Source organism: Leucoraja erinacea, chromosome 1 (genome assembly GCF_028641065.1).
Source record: "Leucoraja erinacea ecotype New England chromosome 1, Leri_hhj_1, whole genome shotgun sequence".
In the NCBI taxonomy this organism is placed as follows: domain Eukaryota; kingdom Metazoa; phylum Chordata; class Chondrichthyes; order Rajiformes; family Rajidae; genus Leucoraja; species Leucoraja erinaceus.
The window spans coordinates 25,503,157-25,524,508 of record NC_073377.1 but is presented as its reverse complement, the minus strand read 5'-3'; the positions used below and the strand labels follow the sequence as shown (position 1 = coordinate 25,524,508).

The 21,352-nt window shown below is 42.3% G+C and overlaps 1 protein-coding gene across 1 annotated transcript in view; it reads left to right on the top strand.

Annotated features, from left to right (window-relative positions):
* cplx4a (complexin 4a) overlaps positions 1-14,279 on the top strand; it is a 54,465-nt gene extending 40,186 nt beyond the window's left edge. The window contains exons 2-3 of the mRNA XM_055630964.1: positions 5,498-5,585; positions 14,052-14,279. Coding sequence (XP_055486939.1) covers positions 5,498-5,585; positions 14,052-14,279 — 316 coding nt within the window. The remainder of the gene's footprint in view (positions 1-5,497; positions 5,586-14,051) is intronic.
* Positions 14,280-21,352: the final 7,073 nt, after the last annotated feature.

The window sequence follows — 21,352 nt, the reverse complement described above, 5'->3', positions numbered from 1 at the left end:
CTATTTGAGGAAGGACATTCTTGCTATTGAGGCAGTGCAGTGTAGGTTCACCAGGTTAACTCCCGAGATGGCGAGACTGACATGTGATGTGAGAATGGGTCAACTGGGCTTGTATTCACTGGAATTTAGAAGGATGGGAGGGAATCTTATAGAAACATATAAAATTCATAAGGGATTGGACAGACTAGATGCAGGAAAAATGTTCCCGATGTTGGGGGAGTCCAGAACCAGGGGTCACAGTTTAAGAATAAGGGGTAGGCCATATAAGACTGAGATGAGGAAAAACCTTTTCACCCGTAGAGTTGTGAATTTGTGGAATTCTCTGCCACAGAAGGCAGTGGAGGCCAATTCACTGGATGTTTTCAAGAGAGAGTTAGATTTAGCCCTTAGGGCTAATGCAATCAAGGAATATGGGGAAAAAGCAGCAACGGGTTATCAGACATAGATGCTGGCTCGAAGGGCTGAATGGCCAACTCCTGTACCTATTGTCTATGTTTCTAACCACAATGCCCCTGACAAATCAATCCAAGTTTGTCCAACCTTCTTATGATTTATACTCCACAATCCAGGCAACATCCTGGTAAACCTCCTCTACACCTTCCCCAAAGCCTCCACATCCCATCACGGGGCAACCAGAACTCCACACAATACTTCCAACTGCATCTTAACCAAGGGTTTATAAAGCTGCTCTATCTCAACTGCTTTTACACCAGCATGTTTTCTTTCAGTGACTGCTGTACAAGGACAATCAGCTTTGTAATATTTTACAATAGGATTTCCCAATCTATGACCATTTGGCAAAAACCCTGCTTTGTGTTTGTCCTACCATAGTGGATAACTTCACATTTATTCACAATATGCTACATCTGCCAACTCACAATCCCATTGAGTTTTGTATTGCTGACAAATGTAGAAATATTATATTTAGCTCCTCATCTAAATCTTTAGTGTTTGGAGATACAATGTGGAAGCAGACCCTTTGGCTCACCAAGTCCAGGCTGACCAGCGATCACCCCACATATTAATTCTATCCAACACACTGGGGACAATGTACAGAAGCCAATTGAGCTAAAACATGTACGTCTTTGGAGTGTGGGAGGAAGCCGGAGCACCTGGCGAAAACCCATGTGGTTACAGGGCAAATGTACAAACTCTGTACAGCCAGTATCTTTAGTCAGGACTGATGCCAAGTCTCTGGTGCTGTAGGGCAGCAACTCTACCACTGTGCCACTGTGCCATCCAAACTCATTGAAATATATGCTGAATAACTCCCCCTTATGTAAAGAGTTCTGGATAACATGTAGCTGCAGAATTATGACTCACTTGAATAAAAACAATTAGTTCTAAGGCAGGGCGGCACAATGGCCTATTAGTTGAACTACTGCTTACAGCGCCAGAGATTCAGGTTCGATCCTGACTACAGGTGCTTGTCTGTACGGAGTTTATACGATCTCCCCATTTTCCAGAGGTTTGGTTTCCTCTCACACTCCAAAGGCGCACAGGTTTGTAGGTTAATTGGCTTGGTATAAATCTGAAATTGGCCCTAGTGTGTGCAGGATAGTGTTAGTGTGTGGGGATCACTGGTCGGTGCAGACTGTGGGTCAAAGGGCCTGTTGGAAACATAGAAACATAGAAACATAGAAAATAGGTGCAGGATGAGGCCATTCGGACCTTCGAGCCAACACCACCATTCATTGTGATCATGGCGGATCGTACCCTATCAATAACCCGTGCCTGCCTTCTCCCCACATCCCTTGACTCCACTAGCCTCTAGAGCTTTATCTAACTCTCTCTTAAATCCATCCAGTGAATTCGCCTTCGCTGCCCTCTGTAGCAGGGAATTCCATAAATTCACAACTCTCTGGGTGAAACATTTTTTCTCACTTCAGTCTTAAATGACCTCCCCTTTATTCTAAGACTGTGGCCCCTGGTTCTGGACTCGCCCGACATTGGGGACATTTTTCCTGCATCTAGCTTGTCCAGTCCTTTTATAATTTTATATGTTTCTATAAGATGCCCCCTCATCCTTCTAAACTCCAGTGATTACAAGCCTAGTCTTTTCAATCTTTCCTCATATGATATTCCTCCCGCCATCCCAGGGATCAATCTCGTGAACCTACGCTGCACTGCCTCAATCACAAGGATGTCCTTCCTCAAATTAGGAGACCAAAACTGTACACAATACTCCACATGTGGTCTCACCAGTGCCATATACAACTGCAGAAGAACCTCTTTACTCCTATACTGAAATACTCTTGTTATGAAGGCCAACATTCCATTAGCTTTCATCACTGCCTGCTGCACCTGCACATGAACTTTCAGTGACCGGTGTATATGGACACCTAGGTCTCGCTGTACCTCTCCCTTACCTAATCTAACCCCATTGAGATAATAATCTGCCCCCTTGTTTTTGCCGCCAAAGTGGATAACCTCACATTTATCTATATTATACTGCATCTGCCATTGCATCTGCCCACTCGCTCAACCTGTCCAGGTCACCCTGCAACCTCCTAGCATCCTCTTCACAGTTCACACTGCCACCCAGCTTTGTGTCATCTGCAAACTTGCTAGTGTTGCTCCTAATTCCCTCTTCCAAATCATTAATATATATGGTAAACAGTTGTGGCCCCAACACCGAGCCTTGCGGCACTCCACTCGCCACTGCCTGCCATTCTGAAAAGGACCCGTTCACTCCTACTCTTTGCTTCCGGTCTGCCAACCAATTTTCTATCCATGGCAACTATTTGGGGGTCTGTAAATAACACCAATTAGCGTATTCTTGCCTTTACAATTCCTCAACTCAATCCACAGTGACTCTACCTTGTCAGTCCCTATGTCTTCCCTCGCAAGGGACTGAATTCCATCCCTCACCAGCAGAGCTAACACCCCCCCCCTCCTCTGCCCATCTGCCTGTCCTTTCTATAGGATGTATAACCCTGAATATTAAGTTCCCAGGCCCGATCCTCCTGCAGCCACGTCTCAGTAATCCCCACAATGTCCATGCTGTTCCATGCTGTATCTCTAAATTAAACTAAACTAATCTAGACTAAACTAAACTAAACTAAACTAAACCAGACTAAACTAAACTAAACTCAGTCTGAAGAGGCTGGGTATAAATGTAAAAATGTCCCTATTGTGTGTATGATAGTGTTGGTGTGTGGGATCGCTGGTCAGTGCAGACTCGGTGGGCCCAAAGGCCTGTACCACGCTGTACCACGCTGTATCTCTAAAGTAAACTTCAACTAAATTTGAACAAAAGATACTGGCTTTGCCAGCAATGCCTATGTCCCAAGATGAATTAAATTAATTCACAGGTCAATAGACTGTGAAAATAATAAGGCTCAAAAAGATGCAGCAGTCAAATGGGTCAATGATAAATCAATTATCAAAAGGTGTTTAAAACATTATGATCTATTTAGACATGAAATTGGAAAAGAGACAAATGTGTTGGTTAGAAACACATAACGGAAATTATGAGCATGCGGTGTTCAATTAATCCCATATGTCGATAATGTGGCCTCATTATGTAGCTGCAAATCAGACATTGGGTACAACCAACAGCTTACATTGTAAGCTTAATTTTGAATGTAATATTTTGTAAGTCTGTACAGGGCCCTTCTGGTCAGACAGACCTGAAATTATTTTTGTTTCAGTATGTTTTATACGCATGCCAAGGACTATTTATTAATTTGCTATTTATCACTGAGTTGAAAGCTTTCCCGGCTTTTCACTCAAACAGATCCACCAAATCATCTATTTGCCAATTTTGTCTTTTAACTGCAAAACAATTGTGTTCAAAGATCAACACATGCCAAAAAAAACCTCTCATCTCTGCAGTAAGCACATTTTGTCTAGTTGTGATTTCATTGCATTTACGTAAGTTTTAGTCTGAGGTAATTTGGCCCACAATCATTCTTCCTTGTACCACACTCACTCCATAATCATTTTGCCTGCTTATTTGAACGCTTTAACACTTGCTTCTTAAAAGCTTACCTGCTGCATCTATTCAAAGGCTAATATTTATAATAGTAGCCTGTATTAGACAAGGTGTATACCACCACTCAGTGAAAGCTTCTCCTCTGATATCGGGCTCCAGAATCGTCCTTCCATTAGTTTGGGTACTGTTCTATTCACCTCTACCCCATTGAGGACATTGAGGAATTGATGTGCTACAATACACTATAATGCTGAGAACTATATTCTGCTCTCTACATCTTCCTCTTTGCTCTTGATTGTATCTATGTATGATATATCTGATTTGTTTGGATAGCATGTAAAACAAAACATTTTACTGCATCTCAGATCATTCGCGTGTGATAATAATAAATCTAAACCTAAATCAAGGCATAGAATATCAGTGGCAATGTTATAGTATATAATGTATAAAGCATTGTTAATATTGGAGATAGACACAAAAAGCTGGAGTAACTCAGCAGGACAGGCAGCATCTCTGGAGAGAAGGAATGGGTGACGTTTCGAGTCGAGACCCTTCTTCAGACTGGTTAGGGATTATGGAAACGAGAGAGATAGACGATGAAGTTGCAGAACTTTCATCGTCGAGAGGAAGTGAACTTCTTCAAAGTAGACATACCTTGCGGAGATTTCGCAGTGGAGCAGTTGAAATGTGTAGGATGGAAAAATATTGGTATTGGTTTATTGTTGTCACTTGAATCACCAATGCATAGAATACTATGAATCATGTCTGGTAAATGGGTTGAGTAAGGTACTTAATGCTTGACATAGACTTGTTGAGAAAAAATATCTGTTTCTGTGCTCGATGCCTCTATAACATTACTCGCAGCAGCAATTAACAATAATATGATTGAATTTGCTAACCAAAAAGTTCAAATTTGGCAATGGGCTGTTTTGTGACATATAACCATATAACCATATAACAATTACAGCACGGAAACAGGCCATCTCGACCCTTCTAGTCCGTGCCGAACACATAATCTTGTCCCATATACCTGCGCTCAGACCATAACCCTCCATTCCCTTCCCATCCATATAACTATCCAATTTATTTTTTAAATGATAAAAACGAACCTGCCTCCACCACCTTCACTGGAAGCTCATTCCACACAGCTACCATTCTCTGAGTAAATAAGTTTCCCCTCATGTTACCCCTAAACTTCAGTCCCTTAATTCTCATGTCATGTCCCCTTGTTTGACATGGTGAGGAGAAATGTGTTGTAAAAGCTGAAGGCAGTGTAACATTCACTTTGAGTCTGAAGAAGGGTCCCAACCACAAATGTCACCTATCCATGTCTCCAGAGATGCTGCCTGATCCACTGAATTACTCCAGCACTTTAAAACATTTTAATTCACTTTTTAGCTTTGTTTTTGAAAATGGTTCCACTGCTAGAAGATTTCTACAACCAAAACCTACAAAAAAAGCTGGTTTTCAAAGTCAACTCAACCATCAAAGTGTATTTTAGGAGTCGTTAAAATAAAATAGTCGTTAACCGTTAAAATAAATGATTTTTCTTGATTTCAGAATGGAACGTGATGGCATTTTTGCACAGAAGAAAGCAGAAAGAGCAACTCTCAGGGTCCACTTAAGAGAAAAGTACAGGCTTCCAAAGGTGACACAGACATTTTATTGACATATCATGTGAAATGCTAAATGATCATGATAGAATGGTGTTGCACTTAGTTTAGAGAATTATTTTTGCACTACTTTGACCATTTAGCAATGTGTTACACTGTATCAAGTTTTATACCAACACCCTCATCTTATGTGTGAGATCTTGCATGGAATTACCATCAGCAGGAGTTCAGTTGGATCTCCTCTTCTTGGCCAAGTGTGTGGAAATAAAGTTGGAAGTACCATACTTTCATTAATGAGCCTATCTGGAGTTTCTGCCAATTTTCTACACAAGTCACTGTTGTTGACTGTAGGCTCCAGCGACACAATGATTCAGTTACTGGATCAGTGTTGTGATACAATGATGACCATTTGAATTCCACCACAGCAATTTAAATTCAGTTCATGAAAATAAATCTGAAATAAAGCATCAGATCAGTAATGTGATCATGAAAGTCCACAGTTCATCAGTGTTCATAATTATATAAATTCATAAGATATTGGAGCGGAATCATGCTATTTGGCACAAGGAACCTACTCCACCATTCAATCATGGCATAGCTATCTTTCCTTCAGGGCTGATCTATCTTTCCTTCATCTATCAGTGTCCTTCAGTGAAGAACATTTTGGCTTGTATACAACACCCACTCATCATTGTTGTCGACTCTTAGCTGACATCTATCGACAATAGACAATAAACAATAGGTGTAGGAGTAGGCCATTCGGCCCTTCAAGCCATTCAATGTGATCATGGCTGATCAATGTGATCATGGCTGAAGTGGTCAAGCAAGCTACTCAGTTCAGCGGTAATCTTGGATTGACAATAAATAGTTGGCTGCTCAGAAATATCCTGTGTGTGAATAGATAAACAGTTGATTCAAATAAACTGAAAGGAACATATTAGGATTGAGTACAGAGAACATGGATTTATGAAAGGAAAATCCTGATTGACTAATATGCTGGATTTTGCTCAGAATATGACGAGCAGATTAGGCAAGGGGAAACCAGTGGATGTGGTGTGTTTGGACTTTCAGAAGGTTTTCAATAAGATCCCACCCAATAGTTAGTTGGCAAGGTATGTGCAAATATAAATTGGAATAACATGCTCTCATGGACTGTCTCAGGCTGTAAGGCTGTTACTTGTGGGGCCTAGCAGAGATCAGTACTGGGCCCACAACTATTCATCATCATCATTGTTGAAAACATCAATGGGCACGGTGCCTTACAATGCTATGTACCACAGTGATCACAACTTCTACTGAAGTGTGGATGGCCGTTGGTTCGCTAGGATCTTGTTTTTGGTCCTGCTGGGGGTCCGCAGCCCCCTCCTCACCTGACAAACCAGGTGGGAGAGACGGTTTAGTCGCCGACTATCCGACCATTGAGCAGGTAGCATGGGATTACATGGTGCCCGTACATACATAAAAATTCAGACCACGGAACCCCTGAAATATTCACAGCTTGAAAGGATAGATAATTATCCCCAGCTGAGGAGCCTAGAACCAGGAGATATGGTCTCAAATTAAAGTGAAAATGTAGGATTGAGAGAGACACAAAAAGCTGGAGTAACTCAGCGGAACAGACAGCATATCTGGAGAGAAGGAATGGGTGATGTTTCAGGTCGAGACCCTTCTTCAGACTGGTTAGGGATAAGGGATAAAGAAATAGACGATGATGTAGAGATAAACAACAATGAATGAAAGATATGCAAAAAAGTAGCAATGAAAAAGGAAACAGGCCATAGTTAGCTGTTTGTTGTGTGAAAATGAGAAACTAGTGTGACTTGGGTGGGGGTGGAATAGAGAGAGAGGGAATTAAGGGGCTACTTGAGTTAGAGAAATCAATATTCATATAACTGGGCTGTAAGCTGCCCAAGAAATTGTTCCTCCAATTTGTGTTTAACCTCACTTTGACAATGGAGGAGATCTAGAACAGAAAGGTCTGTGTGCGAATGGGAAGGAGAATTAAAGTGTTTAGCAACCAGGAGATCTGGTAGATTCGGGCGGACTGAGCGAAGGTGTTCAGCGAAATGATCGTTCAGTCTACGTTTGGTCTCGCTGATGTATAAGAATCCACATCTTGAACAACGGATACAGTAGATGAGGTTGGAGAAGGTGCAAGTGAACCTCTGCCTAACCTGAAAGGACTGTCGGGATCCCTGGTAAGAGTCGAGGGAGGACGTACAGGGACAGATGTTGCATTTTCTGCGTTTGCAGGGGAAGGTACCTGGGGACAGGGTGATTTGGGTGGGAAGGGATGAGTTAACCAAGGAGTTGCGAAGGGAACGGTCTCTGCGGAAGGCGGAAAGGGTGGAGATGGGAAGTGGTGACTCGTGTTGGGATTCCGTTGGAGGTGGTGAAAATTTCGGAGGATTACATGTTGTATGCGATGGCTGATGGGGTGAAAGGTAAGGACTAGGGGGACTCTGTCTCAGTTGCAACTAGGGGGAGGGGGAACAAGGATTGAGTGGCTGCTCTGGTATTTTCTGCTCAGTGATTGAATATACACAGAGATCAATATTTTTTTGACATATTAGAGGAGGCACAAAGGTGCTCAATGAGGATAGGGTGGTAGATGTTGTCTACATGGATTTTAGTCGGCTGATCTGGAATATTAATATGCACAGTATTAATTGTAACTTGGCCTTATGAATTCACAACTGGCTCACAGAAAGTTGTGATGGAAGAACAATATTCAGACTGCATATCCCTGACCAGTGGAGTTCATAGGGATCTGCTGTTTATCTATATGAGGAAAACATTTTTCACACAGAGAGTGGTGATTCTCTGGAATTCTCTGCCACAGAAGGTAGTTGAGGCCAGTTCATTGGTTATATTTTAGAGGGTGTTAGATGTGGCCCTTGTGGCTAAAGGGATCAGGGGGTACGGAGAGAAGGCAGGTACTGGATACTGAGTTGGATGATCAGCCATGATCATATTGAATGGCAGTGCAGGCTCGAAGGACAGAATGGCCTACTCCTGCATCTATTTTCTATGTTTCTATGTTTCTATATTACTAAAAGTCTGATCTTGACCACTTCCTGGTGTTCTGTATATTGATTTTAGAAAAAACGTTGCCACTTATGGCTGTGATTTTTGGGAATTTTACTCAGTCCCCTACCGCTGCGCAGGACAAGAGGATTTTTTCAATCGATGAAAAATAATAGAGTTATTAATGTTTAAAAAATGTTGAGATTCTCGCTCCTGAAGGCCACGCCCCTTCCGGAGGAATTATAAAACCCGGAAGTGTTGAGTGCCTCAGTCAGTCTCTGCAAGATGGGGAGCGAGAGGGTCACATCTCTCAGTCAGAGCTGTGAATAACAATGAACACATGTCTACGAAACAGTGAGTGGTTTTACTGACCTGTCAGTGCCCTTAATGTGGTTTGAAAATATAGTTTGGAAATGCTAAAGCTGTGTTGCCTTTGGTTTGGAAATGCTAAAGCTGTGTTGCCTTTGGTTTGGAAAGGCTAAAGCTGTGTTGCCTTTGGTTTGGAAATGCTAAAGCTGTTTTGCCTTTGATTTGGAAATGCTAAAGCTGTGTTGCCTAATTAAAGTTGCCTTACCTAAGTAAAGTTGCCTTGCCTAATTAAAGTTGCCTTGCCTAATTAAAGTTGCCTTGCCTAATTAAAGTTGCCTTTCCTAATTAAAGTTGCCTTGCCTTCTATATAATTAAAAGTCTAATCTTGACCACTTCCTGTTTGCGCTTTATATTGATTTTAGGAAAAACGCTACCACGTTTGGTTGTAATTTTTGGCCATCTTACGAGTCCCCCTCCGCTCATCAGGTGCCGAGGATTTTTCCCATTGAAGAAATATAAAAGAGTTATTAGTGTTTAAAAATTGTTGAGATTCTCTCGCCTGTCAATCACGTCATGAAGGCCACGCCCCTTCTGGTGGGAGGGGGGGGGGGGAGGGACTATAAAACCCAGAAATGTGGGAGTGGCTCAGTCCCTGCAAGATTGAGGAGGGAGAGCTCATGACTCTCTGTCTTTAGTGGCCTTGCACCCTGCTTGAAGTGGTAAGAAACTGCACTTGAATTAGGTGGCCTTGCACCCTGCCTGAAATGGAATCTCAAGGAATAGCCGTGAGTCAACTGCTACCCCACCAGCCGTGAGTGAGTGAGCTGCCAGCACAACAGGGTTGAGCGACTGAGCCACCAGCCCAAGAATCCATTTGGCCCACAATGTCCAGACTAGCTTTCTGGAAACCAGTCCCTTCAGCCCTCAACACCCATACTAGCGCTCCAGAAATGGCAGATGGAGTTTAATCTGACCAAATGTGAAGTGTTGAACAGTGGGAGATCTAATGTAAGGGGAAAATATACAATTAATGCCAGAACCTTAACAGTGTTGATGTACAGAGGGATCTTAAGTCCATAACTACCTGATAGTGTGGTAAAGAAGTCATATTGTATGCTTACCTTCATTGGACAGGGGGTCGAGTATATGAGTCTGGAAGTCATCATGCAGATTTATAGGACTTTGGTGAGGCTGCATGTGGACTATGGCGTGCAGTTCTGGTTGCCCCATTACAAGGAGGACGAGGAGGGTTTGGAAAGGGTGCAGAGGAGATTTACCGGAATGATGCCGGGATTAGAGGGTATTAGATACAGAGAGATTGGACAGACTTGGATTGTTTCCACTGGAATGCTGAAGGTTGTGGAGCGACCCGATAGAAGTATATACAATTAGGAGAGGCACAGATAAGGTGGACAGTCAGAACCTTTTTCCCAGGATGGAAGAATCAAAAACTAGAAGACTTCGCTTTATGGTGAAAGGGGCAAAGTTTAAAGGAGATGGACGAGGCAAGTTATTTTTGCACAGAGGGTGGTGAGTACCTGGAATTTGCTGGAAGCAGATATGTGGCATTTAAGAGGCTTTTACATAGGCACATGGATATGCAGGGAATGGAGGGTATGGAATTTGTGCAGGCAGGCAAGAGTTGGCCTTGGCATTATACTCAACACAGTCATTGTAGGCACAAAGGCTTGCCCCTGTGCTGTACTGTTTATGTTCTATGAGCTGGTTATAGTAGGGAAATGCCTTTGAGCTAGGTGATCAACCATTATCTTATGAGTTGTGTAATATGTAACGTGTAACAAGAAGATTGAGGGGGGATCTTATAGAAACATACAAAATTCTTAAGGGGTTGAACAGGCTAGATGCAGGAAGATTGTTCCCGATGTTGGGGAAGTCAAGAACAAGGGGTCACAGTTTAAGGATAAGGTGGAAATCTTTTAGGACCGAGATGAGAAAAACATTTTTCACAGAGAGTGGTGAATCTCTGGAATTCTCTGCCACAGAAGGTAGTTGAGGCCACACAAAAAAGCTGGGGAAACTCAGCGGGTGCAGCAGCATCTATGGAGCGAAGGAAATAGGCAACGTTTCGGGCCGAAACCCTTCTTCAGACTGATCGGGGGCCAGTATCTGATCTAGGCCCCCGATCAGTCTGAAGAAGGGTTTTGGCCCGAAACGTTGCCTATTTCCTTCGCTCCATAGATGCTGCTGCACCCGCTGAGTTTCTCCAGCTTTTTTGTGTAACATTCGATTCTCCAGCATCTGCAGTTCCCTCTTAAACACAGGTAGTTGAGGCCAGTTCATTGGTTATATTTAAGAGGAAGTTAGATGTGTCCCTTGTGGCTAAAGGTATCAGGGGGTATGGAGAGAAGGCAGGTACTGGATATTGAGTTGAATGATCAGCCATGGTCATACTGAATGACGGTGCAGGCTCGATGGGCCGAATGGCCTACTCCTGCACCTATTTTCTATGTTTCTATGTGCAAGGGACAAATACTTCTGCTCATATTTCTTAAATTTTTACATTTTAAATGTCAATATTGGGCCAGACCAGAAGAAGGAAGAGGAAGAGGACTTTATATTGATACTTGAAGTTTGTTCTAAGCCATTAGCCTGCTTGGTGTTTATGATGGTTCCTCTTACAATAATTCACCATAAGGAAACCTAGTACAGGAACATAGTGGAGCTGTGGTGCTTAGTGCTGTGGCAGTTAGTGCCGCTGCCGCCAGGGACTCGGGTTCAATCTTACCCTCATGTGTTGTCTGTGAAGTTTTCAAGTTCGTCCATGGGTTTCTACCTGGTTTTCTCCTACAAAGACCCGCTGATGGGTTATTTGTCTTTTATGTAAGGAAGTAGCAAAAGAATCAAAGGACTTGTGAGAGAGAATATCCTCACAAGGAGAGAGGAAATAAGGAGAGAGGAAATGGGACCAATGAAGTTGCTCTGCTGGAAGTTGGCATTGATTCAGTGGGCCAAACTTCCTCCTTCTGTGTTACATTACGTAAAACTATTCCATCAAAATGATTACCATAATTACTGTGACAGCTTCTTAAAGTTGTGCAACTGAAATTGTGTTTTGCATCCCTAAACACAACTTTAACTAAAGAGACCATGTTAATTCTGCTCTCAGTGTCTCAATTTTACTCTCAGTTTTCTACTGATGATTTTTTTTAACATTAATTCTTCAGTATTATTTCTGAAATCTAAAATGTTCACCTTTATTGCAAGAAAAAAACCCATTTACCATTAATTATTCACCATGTTTACAATACTGACCAATTTTAGGCATGAGCCAATTTAAAAGTTCGACTGGGAAAAAATTGATGTGGTCACATTAGTTGCAAGATTAAAGAGGAAAGGAATCTGTCAACTGATTACTGGCAATGGTTTCCTGAACACATTAGCACCTTGGTAATGATGAATTCATTTATGAAACCTGATGAGCTTTAGATGAAAACCAGGCTCCAAATTAATGCTGGTAAAACAGAATGAAAATAGGAATTTGAATTAGAAGTGACTTTATTTTACAACTAATTGTGCTACAGAGATGACATCTTGCTTTATTTGTACCATAGGAATTGGAGAAACATTTTATTTTGAAGCATGTGGAATAGTTGAGTGAATTTCCTCTATTACTGTAATATTAAAGGGGGCAGCCACCATGGAAAATAGTATTAAATTGATCTACAATTGCACACCAAGTAATACATTTCATCAAATACTTCAGCCGATCACTTCTAGATATTGTTAGGCATATTCAGTTTACTTTTCTCCACAAAAAGTGCTGTGTATTTTCATGAAGCATTAGTAAGGGTGTCAGGTGTTATAGGAAGAAGGCAGAAAAAGTGGTTTGAGAGGGAAAGATACATCAGCCCTGATTGAATGGTGGAGTAGACTTGAATCAGAATCAGAATCAGATTTTATTCGCCAAGTATGTTTTGCAACATACGAGGAATTTCACTGGCCAGGTCAGTCATACAATTAAAAAGCAACACTCAAAAACACATTTTAACATGAACATCCACCACAGTGACTCATACACATTCCTCACTGTGATGGAAGGCAAAATAAAGTTCAAGTCCTTCCCTTGTGTTCTTCCTTGGTCAGGGGCCTCGAGCCCCCTGTTGATGGGATGGTCTTGACTCCTGTACCCGGCGGCGTTCGGGCCCTCCGCGTCGAGGCGTTAAACTCCTGCATCGGGGGGTTGTCAGCTCCCCCTCGCTGGACGATCGAACCTCGCGTCAGGGCTGGTTAAACCTTCTGCGGCGTTGGAACTCCCGACTAGCCTCTCCCGAGACTGCGAGCCCTTGATAGTAAGTCCGCAGTCCGTGGTGGGAGTGATCCCAGGCAAGGGATCCGCTCCGATGTTAAGTCCGCGTCCCGCGGTGGGGCTCACGAAAGTCCGAGGCGGCGTCCAGCTCCATCGATGGAAGGCCGCTGAGCCCAGAGAATGTGATCCGAAATATTATCACATCTCCGGGAAGATAAGAACCTGAAAAAAAAAGTTTCCCCCAATCCCTCCCCTCTCCCCCCACATAAAATAAACTGAAGTACATTAAATCAAACTTTTAACAAACACTAAAATAACAAAAAGATGAAAAAACGAACAGACTGCCGGCAGGGTTGGCCATCTCCCCGGCGCCCCTGGTGGGTAAATTCATCTTGATGGACTGAATGGCCTAATTCTGCTCAAACTTATGAACTAATGAAGCAGGCACATTTCATCTATTGTAATACGTAATCTTCATTCCACAAGCTATTTTTGCAAAAAGTTTGAAGTAAACTTCTATTCCGCAGCATTATGTGAACATAAGACTGTCTAAAAATGATAGTGTATGTGACTTTTACCTTGCAAGCAAATAAAAATGCGGCTCTGTCATACTTTATGCCCCTCTGTATTGTTGCCCCTTCTGCATAGGCATCTGATTTTACAACGCTGTCTTCAAAGATACTTTTACTTCTGCCTCTTGAGTTTGACATTTCAACATTCTTCATTTTTTGCATATTGGTGTTAAAATGTCGAGATTTAGAAAATACTAAAGATACAGTCATTATGATTTGAACACAAATAAGTAAAAATCAGAAGCTTATTGCACATTATAAATATATAAATTATATCGTATTAATTTCAATTTAATTTAATTATTTGTGCATTTGTGCTTGTGCAGAGCGAACAGGATGAAAATGAGATACTGATGGCCGGAGATGACGTTGAGCTGCCCGAAGAGCTGAAGAAGATGGTAACTGAAGATCAGGAGGAAGAGGAAGTCAAAGAGTCTTTTATTGGACAGATTCAAAACCTTCAGAATATGGATGTAGACCAAATAAAAGAAAAGGCTCAGGCAACAATTAGTGAAATTAAGCAGGCTGCAGAACAGAAGTGCTCCTTAATGTGAGCCATTATTTTTTTTTCCAGTTTTGATCGATTGAAAGATAATGGAAACAGACCCTTTGATGCACCATCCATGCCAACCATGCCGTTCACATCACACTAGTTTCTGTTATCCCAGTTTCTCCATCCACTTACAGAAGCCAATTAACCTATAAAACAGTACGTCTTGGGAACATTGGGGATGGGGGGGGGGGGGGGGGGGGGGGGGCGGAGCTTCCGCAGGAAACTCATGCAATCACAGGGAGAACGTACAAACTCCACACAGACAGCACCCAAGGTCAGGGTCAAACTCTTGTCTCTGGCACTGCGAGACAGCAGCTCCACCAGCTGGCAATAATTCTGATAAACCTTTGCAATCGTGCAATTCACACTGCATGCAGCAGTCTTGTGGGCAAATCATGAGAGGAATAGATCAGGTAGATGCCCAGAGTGTCGGGTTATGCTTGTAATAAGGCTCGTACGACGACGTAAACGGAGTATCTCTTTATTTAACAACTCTGTACAACAGCAGCAACAGCCTCAGCCTCGTGTGCCAGCCCAGGCAATTCCCTAACTGCCACACCCCAGGGTTCCAGTCACATCCGGTTACTGGAGCCTGGCTTCTGTCACACTGGGTCCTAGTGCCAGTCTGCCCAGCCTTACACTATTATTGCATAATACCACACAGAGTAGGGGAATCGAGGACCAGAATACAGAGGTTCAAGGTGAAGGGGCAAAGATTTAATAGGAATCCGAGGAGTTTCACACAAAGGGTGGTGGGTGTATGGAACAAGCTGCCAGAGGAGGTAGTTGAGGCTTGGTCAATCTCATCGTTTAAGAAAAAGTTAGACAGGAACATGGAAAGGACATGTTTGGAGGGATATGGACCAAGCACAGGCAAGTGGGACTAGTGTAGTTGGGACATTGTTGGCCAGTGTGGGCAAGTTGGGTCTGCTTCCACACTGTATCACTCTATGACTTTATGAGTGATTTTCTAATGAGTGAGATGACTTACCCAACTGACACCACAAACATAAAAGCACATTTCATACTCTGATAAAATACAAGTATGGATTTAAATAGTAGGGGTTAAATGTTGTGTAATATTGGGTCAATATATTCCATTGAGTTGTTCAAGGAAATGATTAGTCTACCTCCAATGATTTTTTTATTGAAATTTCTCATTTAACTTCCTTTTGAAGATATTCCTTAATACAACCACCCATTTACTTAATATTTAAAATCAGAAAGAATCAAAGGTACTGAAAATCTGAGATAATACTGAAAATACTGGAAATGTTCAGTAAGTCAGGAAAAGGGGAACTGAATTAAAGTTTCAGATCGAAGAAACTTTGAATATTTGTCAGAATTCACAGGACCTTTGAAATGTTAAATCTGCCTCTCTCTCCACAGATGCTCACTTTCCCTCCATTTTAATTCAGATTTCCAGTACTTGCGTTATATTGCTTTGGCATAAGTGATCTGGGGATCATTATCTTGCACCATTTCATTTTTTATCTTGGTACCAGTCATAGGAGGGAAAAATATCCTCACTGCAACATGTAATATCCGATCCGAGAAAGAAATGCCATGAAAGTTGCATTTGAAAGTTTTTCATAAAATTAGTCATGTTTAGGACAAATCATGCTTATTGACACATCATTATTGATTCCTTGTTTTTATGATCTGATAGCATGATTGTTTCGTTACTAGTATAGCAATTGCAGGGCCAATAATTCAGAGATTTGGGTTTGATTCCTGCCATGCCCTGAGGAGCTTAAATTCAAGTATTTAGATCAATCTAATATAACATTGACAATTGAGTAGTAGAATCTGGGGAGGTTTAAGGGAACGTGGGAAGAATAAAGTAGGAGAGACGAGGAACTGCAGCTGCTGGAAGAGAAAAAAAACAAAGTAAATAAACTGGTCAGGCAGCATCTTTGGAGAACATGGATAGGCAACGTTACGGGTTGGAACTGACAGTATGAAGAAGGGTTCTGACCCATAATATTCCTTATCCATGTTTTCCAAAAATACTGACTGACTCGTTGAGTTACTCCAGTACTTTCTGTTTGTTGCTCAAGAACAAAATGGGGTCAGTGTAAGTGGGTGTTGGATCATTGGCATTTACACAATTGGCCAAAGGGCCTGTTTTCGGTCTGTATGACGTTGAAGAGCAAGTTAGTTAAATATGACACACTTATTTGTTCCATATATTGTAGCATTCAACTTGTACAAATTCTGTACAGAATGATCAATGGATTAAAAAAAAGCAATAAAAAAACAATGCACTTAGCAAATTAAATAAGGAATAACTTGTGCGTGTGGATTATCAGCAGTACAACTCCACCAAATAAATTACCTTCTCCAGTTAGTTGCAATCACCGGTCATCTATCTTGAGCCAAAGTTGGCTATGTGAACAGTAATAAGATAAACAGCCTGCAGATTGCAAGAATTTATGGTTGGAACTACCCAAATTGATGAATGATTTTGTGCTTTAAAGTTTTAATGATTCATTTTATGATTGCCTGCAACAAGGTGTGAATCTAACCTAAGAATTCTCATCAGATTAGTAGAGTTGCTGCCTTACAGCGCTTGTACCGCCAGAGACGTGGGTTCGATTCCAACTACGGGTGCTGGCTGTAGGGAGTTTGGAGCTCTCCCCTTGGCCTGCATGGGTTTACTCTAAGATCTTCGGTTTCCTCCCTCACTCCAAAGACGTACTGGTTTGTAGGTTAATTGGCTTGGGTTTGCATACTTGGTATAAGTGTAAATTGTTCCTAGTATATGTAGGATAGTGTCAATGTGCAGGGATCGCTGGTTGGTGCGAACTCGGTGGGCCAAAGAGCCTATTTCCATGCTGTATCTCTAAACTAAACCAACTTTTTTTTACTGGTTTGTTGCCTCTGAGAACCCTTCAATGTGGATGGTTGTGCTCTCAAATCAATGACATTACAATGTTAGGCAATAGGGATCTTCTGGATTGATAGTAAATAGTAGCAATGTTACAAAATTTTGAGATTTTAAAAATCAAGTGTAATTTATTCCATCAGATAAAAATAAGTTTAATTTGACACCTAATTCACTTTCATGTTTTATGTGATTGAGGACAGTCAAAAGCCTATGACTTTCTTAAAAATTAAGAGAACTGAAAGAAATCTTCAGTTATTATAGATTGAAGCATTCTGAAACAAATATGAAGCAATCTTACTTAGATGCCTTGCAATTAAAGCATAAAATTACTTAGTTACCTAGTTGTAGCTAATTATAGAATTCAATTACAAGATCTAAACATCTATCAATTTCTTAAGAATAGATTAACATTTTTAAATAGGCTAAGTGTCCAAATAACATTCACACAAGAATTCACAATAAAACATGATTTTTAAATCTCATTGTCATGGATTTATAGGCCAAATGGAAGGAGTTTAATGTTTAATACCTGCAAATTAATGGCCATTTAAATCAACTTACGAGTGGGTTTTTCTGGAACGCGACCATTTGGAACGTTGCGGTTTGCAGTGAATTAGACACCCATATCGGCATGAAAAATACTGCCGGTTCATATGAGGACTAAATCACTGTTTCGCAACTTAAAATGTGAACTAAAGGCATCTTAAGAAACACTTTTATACATAAAAATAAATGGCTTTCTTTTGTGTCACCCATGTGAAATCTGTCCCCGTTGTCAGCCTTGACGGCTTTAGAAGCTGATTTTAAAATGACTCCAGCGCTGAAATTGTCGGGCGTTTTTTTAAAAAAAAAAGACACAGAACGGCCGTCGGAACAATTCTTCAGCAAAAACTTGCACTCTGACAAAATATAATCCAGGACAAGGTAGGAGAAAACCACGTTTTAATGAGATCTCCTCTCATCCTTCTAAACTCCAGAGTGTACAAGCCCAACTGCTCCATTCTCTCAGCATATGACAGTCCCACCATCCCGGAAATTAACCTTGTAAACCTATGCTGCACTCCCTCAATAGCAAGAATGTCCTTCCTCAAATGAGGGGGCCAAAACTGCACACAATACTCCAGGTATGGTCTCACTGGGGGGTCTGAATGTGTGGCTGAGGGGCTGGTGCAGGGAGCAAGTATTTAGATTTATAGACCACTGGGATCTCTTCTGGGATAGGTGTGACCTGTACAAAAGTGACGGGTTACACGTTAACTGGAGGGGGACCGAAATTCTGGCAGGCAGGTTTGCTAGGGCTACATGTGTGGGTTTAAACTAAATAGTGGGGTGGGGGGGGGGGGGGGGGGGGGGGGGGGGGGGAGGCATTGACAAAATGGGAGTATAAAGATGGAGTTGAAGGGGAAGTGGCTACAGGAAAAATGACAAAAGATTCTCGAATTAATGGGAAGGAAAGCTTGAGAATGGACAACAGAGTAAGGTCAGGGCCAATTGTGAGCGGTGCGAGGGGGGAAGTGAATACGGAGGTCAAAGTGTTGTATATGAATGCGCGAAGTATAAGGAATAAAGTGGACGAGCTTGAGCTCAGTTAAAAACTGGCTAGTATGATGTTGTGGGAATTACTGAGACATGGCTGCAAGAGGGCCAGGGCTGGGAAATGAATATTCAAGGGTATACTTCCTATTGAAAAGACAAACAGGTGGGCAGAGGGGGTGGGGTTGCCCTGTTGGTGAGGAATGGAATTCAGTCCCTTACAAGGGGGGCCATTGAAACAGGAGATGTGGAGTCAGTATGGATAGAACTAAGGAATTGTAAGGGTAAAAAGATCCTAATGGGACTAATCTACAGGTCCCCAAATAGTAGCCTGGACATAGGGCGCAAATTGAATCAGGAGTTAAAATTGGCATGTAGCTAAAGCAATGCTGTGGTTGTTATGGGAGAATTCAACATGCAGGTAGATTGGGAAAATCAGGTTGGTACTGGACCCCAAGAAAGGGACTTTGTAGAGTGCCTTTGAGATGGATTCTTTGAACAGCTTGTATTGGAGCCTACCAGGGAGAAGGCAATTCTGGATTTAGTGTTATGTAATGAACCGGATTTGATAAAGGACCTCGAGGTTAATGAGCCACTAGGAGGCAGTGACCATAACATGGTCAGGTTTAATCTACAATGGGAGAGGGAGAAGAGTAGTTCGGAGGTGTCAGTGTTGCAGTGGAATAAAGGGGACTATGGGGCCATGAGGGAGGAGCTGGCCAAATTGACTGGAAAGATACACTAGCAGGGATGACAGTGGAAAAATGGCAGGTGTTTCTAGGAATAATACAGAAGGTGCAGGATCAGTTCATTCCAAGGAGAAAGAAAGATTCCAAGTGGAGAAAGGGATGACTATTGCTGACAAGGGACGTCAGGAACAGTATAAAAATTAAAGCAAAGAAGTACAACGTAGCAAAGATGAGCGGGAAGCAAGAGGATTGGGTAATGTTTAAAGAACAACAGAAGATAACTAAAAAGACAATACGGGGATAAAAGTTGAGGTACGAAGGTAAGCTAGCCAAGAATATAAAGCAGGATAATAAACGCTTCTTTAGGTATGTGAAGAGGAAAAGATTAGTTAAGACCAAAGTTGTACCATTGAACACCGAAAAAGGTGAATTTATTATGGGGAACAAGGAAATGGCAGATGAGTTGAACAGGTACTTTGGATCTGTCTTCACTAAGGAGGACACAAACAATCTTCCTGATGTAGTAGTGGCCAGAGGATCTGGGGTGACAGAGGAACAGAAGGAGATCCACATTAGGCAGGAAATGGTGCTGGATAGACTGATGGGACTGAAGGCCGATAAGTCTCCAGGACCTGTTGGTCTGCATCCCAGGGTACTCAAGGAAGTGGCTCCAGAAATTGTGGATGCATTGGTGATAATTTTCCAATGTTCTATAGACTCGGGATCAGTTCCTGTGGATTGGAGGGTAGCTAATGTTATCCCACTTTTTAAGAAAGGCGGAAGAGAGAAAATGAGGAATTATAGACCAGTTAGCCTGACATTGGTGGCGGGGAAGATGCTGGAGTCAATTATAAAAGATGAGATAGCCGCACATTTGGATAGCAGTAACAGGATCGGTCCGAGTCAGCATGGATTTACGAAGGGGTAATCATGCTCGACTAATCTTCTGGAGTTTTTTGAAGACGTAACTAGGAAAATGGACAAGGGAGAGCCAGTGGGTGTAATGTACCTGGACTTTCAGAAAGCATTTGATAAGGTCCCACATAGGAGATAAGTGGGCAAAATTAGGGCACATGGTGTTGGGGGTAGAGTGCTGAGATGGGTAGAGAAGTGGTAGCAGACAGGGAACAAAGAGTTGGGATTAATGAGTCCCTTTCAGAATGGCAGGCAGTGACTAGTGGGGTACCGCAAGGCTCGGTGCCGGGACCGCAGCTATTTACAATATATATCAATGATTTGGATGAAGGGATTCAAAGTAATATTAGCAAACTTGCAGATGACACAAAGCTGGGTGGCAGTGTGAACTGTGAGGAGGATGCTATGAGAATGCAGGGTGACTTGGACAGGTTTGGGGGAGTGGGCAGACGCATGGCAGATGAAGTTTAATGCGGATAAATGTGAGGTTATCCACTTTGGTAGCAAAAACAGGAAGGCAGATTACTATCTAAATGGCGTCAAGTTGAGAAAAAGAGAAGTACAACGGGATCTGGGGGTCTTTGTACATCAGTCTATGAAAGTAAGCATGCAGGTACAGTAGGCAGTGAAGAAAGCGAATGGCATGTTGGTATATAGGAGCAAAGAGGTCCTTCTGCAGTTGTACAGGTGAGGCAGAGGTGAGGTCAGGTGAGGCAGAGATTCACTTGCACTTCCTCCAACCTCATCTGCTGTATCCGCTGTTCCAGGTGTCAACTTCTGTACATGGTCGAGACCAAGCGCAGGCTTGGCGATCGTTTCGCTGAGCACCTCCTTTCAGTCCACCTTAACCTACCTGATCTCCTGGTTGCTCAGCACTTCAACTACCCCTCCCATTCCCAATCTGACGTTTCTGTCCTGGGCCACCTCTTGGGTCCAGCCCAAATTGGAGGAACAGCACCTCATATTTCGCTTGGGCAGTTTACACCCCAGCGGTATGAACATTGACTTCTCTAACCTCAAATAGCCCTTGCTTTCCCTCTCTCTCCA